General features: G+C 58.5%; 2 protein-coding genes across 2 annotated transcripts; one reads left to right on the forward strand and one right to left on the reverse strand.

The window, feature by feature from the left end:
• The first annotated feature begins 1,007 nt into the window (after positions 1-1,007).
• PDE6G (phosphodiesterase 6G) lies at positions 1,008-2,463 on the forward strand. The gene is made up of 3 exons (XM_033848196.1): positions 1,008-1,153; positions 1,653-1,693; positions 2,178-2,463. The coding sequence occupies exons 1-3, from the start codon at positions 1,008-1,010 to the stop codon at positions 2,252-2,254; spliced, it is 264 nt and encodes an 87-aa protein (XP_033704087.1). The 3' UTR covers positions 2,255-2,463.
• A 991-nt stretch (positions 2,464-3,454) lies between these two features.
• On the reverse strand, positions 3,455-7,808 carry TSPAN10 (tetraspanin 10). Its single transcript, XM_033848016.2, has 3 exons — positions 7,674-7,808; positions 5,795-6,387; positions 3,455-4,455 (listed from the first exon to the last, which is right to left on the reverse strand). Exons 1-3 carry the CDS (start codon positions 7,707-7,709, stop codon positions 3,993-3,995), a joined length of 1,092 nt encoding a protein of 363 aa, XP_033703907.1. The 5' UTR covers positions 7,710-7,808; the 3' UTR covers positions 3,455-3,992.
• Between the last annotated feature and the right edge of the window lie 2,924 nt (positions 7,809-10,732).

A 10,732-nucleotide genomic window follows, 5' to 3' on the forward strand; every position in this document is an offset into this window, starting at 1 on the left:
CTCTCAGGCTGCTGCTGGTCCCGGCACAGAGACCGAACCTTAGGGAAGGAAGGTCCACAGTGGGGTCCACCGAATCCCAGGTGCCCCGGCACCTACAACCAGGCCTTCCTCGCTGGTAGAACCACCTGTTCTTGCCTCCCGGTTGATCTCAGCCCCTAATACTCTAACAGGCAGCTAGCGGTGGCCCCAGGCTGGAGTCAGGCATTGCAGCCCACAAGTGGGGAGGGGGGCAAGAAACAGGACCCAAGAAGTGGTGCCTGAGCACCGGCTCAGTGCCAGGGCAGTGGCTCCTCTCTGCATCATGTACTTAGCCCCAGAACTTTCTGGGCTTATAGTGGACCCTGAGGAATTAGGGTCTCCCTCTGGTGCTAATAGGCTTAGAGGAAGGTGAGCTGCCCCTGGCCTAGGTCACCAGGGCTTAGGGCCTCGAGGGGGGGACTCCGGGGGAGAGGAGGAGGGGAGGTCACCCTGTGCAGTGGGTTCAAGGACACCAGCAGGTGATGCTGGTGCCCAGTGAGTGGCTGGGGCGGGGTGGGGGGTGGGACGGGGGAGGTAGGGTATTTACCAGCAGAGGGAAGACGCTGCTGGGGCCAGGGCTACACAGCTCGCCTGGGCGTTTCATTGTGACACAGGCCCCTCCCCTGCCCGGGCACCCTGCCCTCCCATTTCTCGGGTTACCGTTATTGGCACCGCTAGGTGCCTAACATGCCACCATGAATGAGGCCAAGTGTCCCACCCCAGGGATTGGGATGGGGAATGCAGGAGAAGGGGGAGGCAGTGACGAGGGGCACACCGGGGGGCCACCCAGCACTCTCAGCCCCTGCCTGGGGCTCCCTGGGACAGGGGGCTGCTGTTTGAGCCATACTGGGGACCGGTGGGTCTCATGTTTCAGGGTTTCCTCTGCTCTGGTGGGTTGAGACCTGAGAGGTGGGTCGGAAGCAGGAGGGCCCACAGCGTGAGGGAGTCCAGAAGCCGAAGGTCACCGCGGGGTCTCTGCCAGCCTGGCCATGAACCTGGAGCCGCCGAAGGCCGAGATCCGGCCGGCCACCAGGGTGATTGGGGGGCCCGTCACTCCCAGGAAAGGGCCCCCCAAATTTAAGCAGCGGCAAACCAGGCAGTTCAAGAGCAAGCCCCCCAAGAAAGGCGTCCAAGGGTGAGCAGAGCTGTGGGAGGGCTGGCCCTGAGGGGGGTGGAGGGCCCACCTGCTGCACAGGAGGGAGATGGGGCCTTTCTGGTGCTAGAGGCCATGGCAGGGGCCTTCAGGTTGGGGGGCTGGGTGGGGCCTCAGCCACCCTTTCCTGGTGGAAGGTGGTCCCATCCTCTTAAGCAGGTGGTGCGGGTCTTGAGGGCCTGAGCCGGCCTGTCTCAGCGTCCCCCATTCCCTGGCATGGGGGGCGGGGGGTGGAGGGGACTCGGGGGGCGGGGCTCCTGTCACCCTCTCTAGCTGTTCTTGTCCGGAAAGCACACCCACCCGCGGCCACCCAGACACTCAGCCACAGCCCCACCAACTGATATGTCTCCCTGCACCCAAAGAGCCCCACGTGTACACACCCAGGACACACTCAGACACACCGCGTTCCCAGGAACCTGCACTCAAGTGTATGCACACCCCCTCTCCGCTCTTCCTGGCCCTGACCGCTCTGTTCTTATAGGTTTGGTGACGACATCCCCGGAATGGAAGGCCTGGGAACAGGTATGATGGCCACTAGCGTCCACCCAGGTCCCCCCCACTTGCCCACCCCCCAGTGTGCCTGGGGCCCCATCAACCCTGCCCCTGCTTCCTCAGGCAGAGGCTCACTTAGGGCACCACCCCCAGCTGTCCTTCATTTTTTTTTCCCAACTTCAAGCTTCAGACACCACCCGAGTGGGGTTGTTCCTACTCAGCGGGTCCACCGAGTGCTTGGAGGGGCTGGAAAAGACCAAAGCTCTTGCTGTCCCCTCCCCCCAGCAGCAAGGCCCACCTTCCTCTGGCCCCCTCCCTGGGCCTGCTGCACCCACTCTCTTCCTGGGCAGGGCGCCCATTCGACACACCCCAAAGGTGGTATGTCCTGAAAAGAGGGCTGTACACCCTGGACTTGTACTCTCACCATTGGGGTGTGGACAACAGGGCCCGGAGGGGATGGTGGCTCCTGGGGCCATGGGACCCTCCTGGACTCACTGGCCCCCTTGTCCTGCAGACATCACTGTCATCTGCCCATGGGAGGCCTTCAACCACCTGGAGCTGCATGAGCTGGCCCAGTACGGCATCATCTAGCACTGGACCCCGGCCCTTGACCCCTCCATGCCGCTGCCCTTTCTGACCCCTGCTCAGGATTCCTGTGAGCAGGGCCGCCCCCCCACCGGAGGGTTCCAGAGTGTCCAGAGATTGTGTCTGGAGATCCCCGCAAGGCGGCGACCTCAGGCCCATGGAAGCTAGGTCCCGGGAGCCCACCAACTCCCTGCAGGATACCCTCTCCGGCCGGCCAGGCCTGGCTTAACTTCTAGAGACACTGGTCCACAGACCCTCTCCTCCCATGGCTGGAAAGCTAGGGCAGGCCTCCCAGGAGTGTCCCCTGTCCTGCCTGTCTGGGGGTGAGGACAAGCTTCCCCCACTAGCCCTTCCCAGCTGAGGCCCTTGCACTGGCGGAGTGGGTGGCAGGAGTCCTGCGGGCGTCAGTGAAAGAGCAAGACCCCTCTGGACCTGTCACACCAGCAGGATGCTTGTCCTTTCCAACATGGCCCATGTCCTGTTTCAAATAAAATTAGCGTGTCCCCCACCACTTGTCTGGGATGTGTTGTCAGTGGGGGCAGGGCCCAAGGGTGGAGTCTCTTCAGCAAGAGTGGACGGATGTGGACATTGGTGGCAGGGATGGCAGGGGCCTGGCCAGGCTGAGGGAAGGAAGCACATCGGGCACTGAGCCAGCCTCTTGATGGCTGGACTGGGGCAAGGCAGGCAGCCCCACGTACTCCGGGGGCCAGAGCTCAGGTCAGGGGGAGGGAACACCTATCTGCTCCCCACAGGTGAGGAAACAGGTGCAGGGAGATTGGGCCCAGCCAGCCCATCCTTACTGTCCACTAAAGCTGGACAGTAACCTTACTGTCCACTAAAGCCTACCAGTAACCCTGCAATTCCGCTCCTGACACCACACCCAGGAGAAGCAGGGCACGCTGCCACACACAAACCTGCGGGAAACTGCCCCCAGTGGCAGTCATCTTCGGGAAGCTGCCCAAGTGCCTATCCACACGGACGTCGGGGGGTCCGTTCACACAGCAGTGACCAGAGAGTGACTCTCAGGAAGGGGGCCCCTGTGATCGTATTTATGTGAAGGCCAGAAAAAGCCACGCTAACCAAAGGCGACACAGTTCCAACAGGGGTGACCTCGAGGAGGAGATGAAGGACCCTGCTGGGGCTGGATCTAGACCTGGTAGTGGGTCCACAGGTGTGTGGATAAGTAAGAACCCTCAGGCTGCCCACTTAAGGTTGGTGCAATTTACTGTATGAGTGATACATCTCAATAAAACTTACCGCCCCCCCAAAAAAAAAGCACTCTGGAGGGAGAGGCCTGGGCCTCATCCTCAACCACCACAATGGACAGGAAAGGGGGAGGTGGCCCCAGAGGAGAGCAGGAGCCAGGCTATGGTGAGGACGTGGGGACTCATAGACTGGGCTTGGAGGTGTTGGAAGTGGGGGGGGTCAGTGGTGAGAGTCAAAAGTGGTCAGATGTGGAGATCGGAAGTGAAGGTTGGGGTGAGGGTCTGAGTTGGGGCTCAGTGGCAGGATTTCATCCAGTCTCGCTCGCCCCCCACTCTCCCTGCCAGCCAGGCTTTGCCTGCACCCTCTGTGGGAGGCAGACGCTGGCCAGGCAGTCGTTGGGGTCAGCTTACACTCGGACCATGGCAGCGTTTACAAGCAAATGGGCAGTGTGGGGGAAAGGGGACCCTGGGGAGGCAGAGGCCAGCAGGTGGAGGAGGCCTGGGGGCCCAAGGTGCGTGTCCACAAGCACCAAGGCGGGTTATTCTGACACCTTCCCTGGGAGGGGAGGGGAGGTCTGCAGCCCCAGACCCCATCCGGGTGCCCTGGTCTTTCGTCTCACCTGCCAGTCAGCCCGGGACCAGTTTGGCAGAGGGGAGGGCACTGAGTCTGGGGGTCCTGTGGACAAGCCCTCACTCTCTGCTGCCCTCTTGTGGACAGCCAGGGCCCTCACCAGCTGGATGGCCAGCAGGAGCTCTGCCCCCTGGACCACCACGACAACGATGGCGTAGCCACCTGCAGCCCAGATGTTGCTGCGCAGCCACTGGAGGAGTGGGGGGCTGCAGCCCTCCAGGTGCACCACCCTCTGGGCCGCGTCCTCATCCAGGCCCAGGGCCCCGAAGCCACACTGGTCATTGACTGAGGCTCCATCTTCCCAGGGGTCGATACAGCAGGAGGCAGGAAGGCTGCAGGCCTGGACCCCAGGGGAGCTGCAGTTAAAGTACCTGCAAGGGCACATGGGAGCATCAATCTGGAGGCCAGGGCCCCTGGTCTTGGACCCCAGCGCTGTGTGGAATGTCTCCTACCCGCCTTCAAACTTCCATAGCCACACACACATAGGCACGCAGGCATGCACATGTGCATGCATGCAAGCACACAGGCAAGAATGCACACACACATGCACACTGGCAGGCATGTACACACACACATGCACACGCACACACACTTGTGCACACACAGACACACACACGATACCCAGTTCTCTATAATTCATCCCAGCACTACATAGGCCTCTGTACAAGCTTGGTTAGAAGGCATACACTGCGTAAGACAGTTGAAGGGAGGCAAGGGTTTGATGGGGGCTGGAAGTAAGACGGCCTCACTCCACAGATGCTGCTGAGTTGGTCTGAGCCGCAGAGCTGGAGTGGGAGAAGGTGGGTTGAGGACTGGTAGAGGCTTCTGTAGTGGTCACCGGGTCGTGGTGGGGGCATGAGGGGCCACACTGGGCAGCAACAAGGGATGGGAGGCTTGGGAGGAGCTCGCAGGGCCTCGAGAGAGTGTTGCTCTTGTCACTCACTTCAGGCAGCCCTCAGGTGCCCTTGGCCTTTGACTGGCATCCAGGGCCCTGTGACCAGCAGGCTCACCCTTCGCCCTCCCTCACAGGCACAGTCTCATCTCCTTGAAGAATGGGCTTCAGTAAGGCAGGGGCTTGGAGGTCGGCAGGCTGGGTGGCATCACAACACCAGAAAGGGCTGCCACCGGCCCAAAGTCACACTCGGCCACCAAATGAGAACAATCCAGATGGGTGCTTCTAAGGTGCCCAGGAAGAAGGGCCCAGCATGTCGCAGGGACTGTTGGGTACAAATGGCTGGTTTTCAAGAGTCTCCATATGGCTCTAAACACACCCATATACACACACACACACAAACACACACACACACACACACACAGTGGAGGGAGAACTGTGGAGTCATAGTCCAAAATGATGTCCTGAATTAAACTAAAAGTTATTTTCAATTGACATTGAGATGTACGATGTCCTTACTGAAAAAGAAAAAAAAACAACCCCCAAAAGTGACTTTCTAGCTCTACTGGCTGAGCTTCTCTATTAACATCCCTGCATGACCACGTGGCCCTGGCTGGGCCTGAGTGTGTACATGCGCAAGTGTGCCCACATGAGCGTGTGCGCACATATGGGTACAGGTGAGGAGCCTATACAGGTGAGTTTGTGTATAGGTGAGTATGCGCATGTGAGCGTGTGTGTGGCCTGCCTCCGCTCCAGCCCCAGGGACCCTGCCGGCCACCATGGGGCTGCCCTCCACCCTTTCAGGCTCTAGGACTCACAGGTTCCGCTGCCAGTCCTGGTAGGAGGCCACCCCGCAGCACTGCAGCCCGAGCTGAACTTGGTCAATGAGGAAGCACAGGTCTGGGTCATCTTGGTAGTGGGTGATGGCCATGCGTAGGACGTGCTCCAGGTCATCCTGTAACTGGCCCCAGAAGGCCACCACCAGGGCCCCTGCCACGGCCTCCAGCACCAGAAAGGCAAGGATGCCCCCAGAGAAGCAGCGCAGCAGAAAGGCGTTCTCGCAGAGGGCGCCCAGGCAGCCTGCCAGGCTCACCGCACTGAACGCCAGTCCGCCCAGCACCAGCCCCAGCATGGGGTCTGCGGGCAGGGGGCCCCCCCAACTACTCCCCAGAGACCCCTTGACGGCCAGGCCCCAGAGTCCGATGGCCAGGGCCAGCAGACTGAGCAGAGAGAAGACAAAGTTGGACAGGAAGATCAGGCACTTGAGGAAGCTGCTTCCCCAGGGGAAGCAGCAGGCCAGGACCCCCCCAGGGCCTGCCCTCCGGGCCTGGTCCTCCCAGGGTGCTGGCCCTGGGTGGCTTGAAGTGAGGGGGCTGCTTCTGGCGAGGGGTGGTTCCTGATCCCCAGCATCCTGCAGAGGGAGGAAGAAGAGGGAGGTCTCACCAGGGCAACCCTCTTCACTCAGACCCTGTGACGCTCAGCTGGGAGCAGGGTCAGAGCCTGCAGCGGGGAGGAAGCTGGAAGGTGAAGTTGGAAGGTGAAGGCGGAAGGGGTGCACAAAGACCCTAGAAGGCCAGGGACATGGGGGCCTTAAGGCTTGTTCTGCTTGGCCGAGCAGCAGAGGGGACGGTGAGGGGCTCTGGGGGCAGGGAGAGGAGAGGCCAGGAGACCGGGGCTCTGTGGGGTGCAGGGCCTCCCGAGGACCCCACCTTGCCCTCCAGCGGGACACTCAGCCAAGCTTGGGGGCCCTGGCCTTACCACAGAGAAAATTAACAGGGTGCTGACGGTTGGGGGGTCACCCCCTCTCTCGGTTCCCCCCACCCTCCTCTTGGCTCCCCAACAGAGGACTGGCTCACTGATCATGAGGTTGGGAGAAGCTGCAAAGCCAGTTCCATTTGGCCCCTTGATGGACAGTCTCCACTTCAGATATGCCTGCCTCTGCAGCCCCTCCACTGGCAGGCAGGTATGGGAGGGCTTCTGCCCCCTCTCTGCAGGGGGAGGGGCAGCAGGCCCTTGAGTTTGGTTGTGGGGGAAGAATGAGGAAGCTAAGGCCCCAGGCTTGGGCAGGGCTCCCAGTTTACCAGGAAGAAGCTGGCCCTTCACTCCCCACCTGCCTGACCGCATCAGAGCACAGGAAAGGAGGGTTATTGATCAGCACCCCCCAGAACTCAACAAGTCAGTAAGAGCAAAAGGCCAGGCTGCCGGCTTGGCCTTCAGCCCCGTCTGCACCCTGAGCCAGAGCCCACCCCCCGACCCGCCAGATCCACGGGGAGGCCTGCCGGATCTCCTGTGCAGGGGCCATACCAGGCTGAGCGGATGGCAGCCTCGAGGAGGGGGCAACAGGGAGGTGAGAAGGCGGGGCAGGTCGCAGGTGGGTGGGGGACAGGGAAAATGTGAGGGTGGCCTGATGGCCCTGGTGGGCACCATCCCCTGGGTGTGCGCTTTCCTTGGGGTGTGGACACACCCCATGCCGTGTCAAACACAAGGGCAAGGGCGGGTCACCTTTCAGAGTCTGAACAGGGCGCTGGGGGAGGTTAAGGCACCTGATTAATGAAGCCCCACCCCAATCTTAGCAGCCCCTCCTGAGCACCCACCTGCTGGCTAGCCCCAGCACACAACATGGCTCTGGGGGGCCAGGGTGGGGAGAACCCAGCCGGGGACATCTCCAACCCCAGCAGGCCTCCAGGCACGGCTTACCTGGGACAGCAGCGGGCTCCTTTCCCCCTCCTCCATCCTCCACCAGGAAAGGTGTGCTGGTCCCCCGCTGGCCTCTCTGGCTGGGACACCAGGGCTGGTGCTGCCTGTGCCCCCGGCTGCTCTGTGAGCTGTGAGCCCCACCGGGACTTTGCAGTCACGATCGGATCATGTGAGGAGTCATAGTTTAGGGCTTAAGACAGCCTCTGCTTGTTGAGATGCAAAGGATCCTTCTTGAGCCCAGATTCTTGGCCTCGCTCTGTGCAGGCATGACGTGGGTGGGGCTGTCAGGGGGCAGACCTCATGGGCATCTCCACAGGGCCCCCGTGTGGGCCTCAGCCTGGCGGGTCCAGTGGTGCCCCTCAGCTCAGCCCGAAGATCAGACCCTGGCTCCCAGTAACAGCCCGGGAGACCTGCCCACAGCTAAACGCCAATGTATTCCGATTTATTCACTGCAAGAAAGAAGTTTTATGTATATATGTGCATATACATACGTATACACATACATATATGTGTATGTATATATATTTTTAATTTTTATTTATTTTAATTTTATTTTTGGCTGCATTGGGTCTTCGTTGTTGTGCACAGGCTTTCTCCAGTTGCGGCGAGCAGGGGCTACTGCTCGTTGTGGTGCGTGGGCTTGTCGTTTCAGTGGCTTTTCTTGTTGTGGAGTATGGGCTGTAGGCGTGCAGGCTTCAGCAGTTGTGGCTCATGGGTTCTAGAGCACAGGCTCAGTAGTTGTGGCGCACAGGCTTAGTTGATCTGCAGCATGTGGGATCTTCCCGGACCAGGGATCGAACTTGTGTTCCCTGCATTGGCAGGCGGATTCTTAACTACTGCGCCACCAGGGAAGTCCCTATAAGTGTATATTTGAAGTGCCTTTATTTTTTTTAAGAATTTATTTATTATTTATTTTATTTATTTTTGGCTGCATCGGGTCTTAGCTGTGGCCCGCAGGCTCCAGGGCGTGTGGGCTCTGTAGTTGGCGGCACGCAGGCTCTCTAACTGAGGTGCACGAGCTCAGTAGCTGTGGCGTGGGCTTAGTTGCCCCACAGCATGTGGGATCTTAGTTCGCCGACCAGGGATCGAACCCGCGTCCCCTGCATTGTAAGGCGGATTCTTTACCACTGGACCACCAGGGAAGTCCCCCTTTGTTTATTTATTTATTTTTTAATCACTGGCTAGATCACATCCTTCCTGGTTTTGAGGTGGCTGGGATCCCCCACCCTCTGAGCTTCTCAGGAGTAGGACTTTGTCACGGTTACTATTGTGCCCTAGTGCTTGGAGGGACCCCAGCCATGCAGCTGCCACCTCTGCAGGCAGAGATGTGCTCCAGGCTCTCTGACCCTGCATTGTCGGCCCTTTCACCCTGGCTTGGATGCGGTGGAAAGACTGGCTCAGAGCAGACCCCTACCAGCCAACAACTCTGGAAGACCTTGGGCACGCACTCCCACACCTCCTGGGTCCTGCTTGTGGAGTGCATGAGGCTATGACGTGCGTCGACGCTGCTGTTGGCTTCTGTGGCCGGAGGCCGTGGTGGGGGCAGAGGCTGCCAGGGGCCCCTCTGCAAACACGTGTGCGTGGCAGGAAAAAGGGTGGCCTCCGGGGTATGTGTGTGCCGCATCCCGTCTCCACCATCCTCCCCACTCCCTTTCTCAGCTTCTTCCGTTTGATGTTTAAGCCTAGCCTCTTTTCCTCCATTTAGTCACCATTTTACAGTCCAGCCACATGGGCTGCTTGCTGGGCCTGAAACGCCTGGCACTTGTGTGCCCTGACCTATGCCATCCCCTGAAATCTCCTCCTGGTGTTCAGTTCCAGAGTAGTACGGCCGAGGGAACACTTTTCATTTTTATTCGCTTCATTTGTCTGTGTTCTTGCTTTGGGTCCCCCACTAGCTTCTCCCAGAACAACTACCCCACGGAGCCCAGCCTACACTCCGGCAGAGGGCCAGCTGAGTTTTAAGCCACTGAATGAGGAGAGTTTGTTAACACAGCATTATTGTGAGCACAGATGACTGACACTGGGTTTATTCTCTGTCAGGGACTGTTCTGAGCCCTACAACAGTGAGGAAACCTGACAATCCCCCGTCATAAGGTGCTTACATTTGAGTACAGGGGAAGTCACAGAGTAAGCAAAGAAACCAGTAAATACATGCTATTTTATAAGGTCATGAGTGTTAGGAAGCAAGGAAAGGAAATGGCTGGTGGAGGGTGTTGTCTTATATCAGGTGATCAGAGAGGCCTCACTGTAGGAAAATGTTGGGTTCCTAGGTATACACCCAAAAGGATTGAAAACAGGGACTCACACAAATACATGGATATACACGTTCACAGCAGCCAAAAGGTGCAAACAACCCGGGTGTCCATCAATGAAGAATGGATGAACAAAACGTGCTCCATCCATACCGTGGATTATTCAGCCATAAAATGGAAAGAAGTTCTAACACAGGCTACAACATGGATGAACCTTGAAAACATGGTGCTCAGTGAAAGAAGCCAGACACAGAAAGTCCACATACAGTACGATTCCACTTATATAAAATGTTCAGAATAGGTAAAGCCATAGAGACAGAAGGTAGATTAGTGGTTGCCAGTGGCTGGGGGAGGGGGAAATGGCAGCTAATGCTGAAGGAGTGTAGGGCTTCCTTCCGGGAGTGACGAAAATACTTTAGGACTAGATAGAGCAGGTGGTTGTACAACACTGGGAATGTACTACATGATACTGAGTTTTTCCCTTTAAAATGGTTAACTGTATGTTCTGTGAATTTCATATCGTTTTACAAAAATAAAAGAAGAGGGCTGAGAAGAAGCCGAAGGAAAAGAGGGAACGAGGGACTTCCCTGGTGGCCCAGTGGTTAAGACTCCACACTTCCAGTGCAAGCGGCGCGGGTTCAATCCGCAGTCAAGGAACTACGATCCCACACGCCGAATGGCGTGGCCAAGAAGAAAAAAAAAAGAAAAGAGGGAACGAACCTCGTGGATTTTCTCAGGTCAGGGTCCCTGCGAGGCCAACCCTGGTCATTGGGGAGTGTCTCAGGATCCAGACCCGGGAAGGAAACA

This window comes from Tursiops truncatus, chromosome 20 (genome assembly GCF_011762595.2).
Source record: "Tursiops truncatus isolate mTurTru1 chromosome 20, mTurTru1.mat.Y, whole genome shotgun sequence".
NCBI classification, from domain to species: Eukaryota; Metazoa; Chordata; class Mammalia; order Artiodactyla; family Delphinidae; genus Tursiops; species Tursiops truncatus.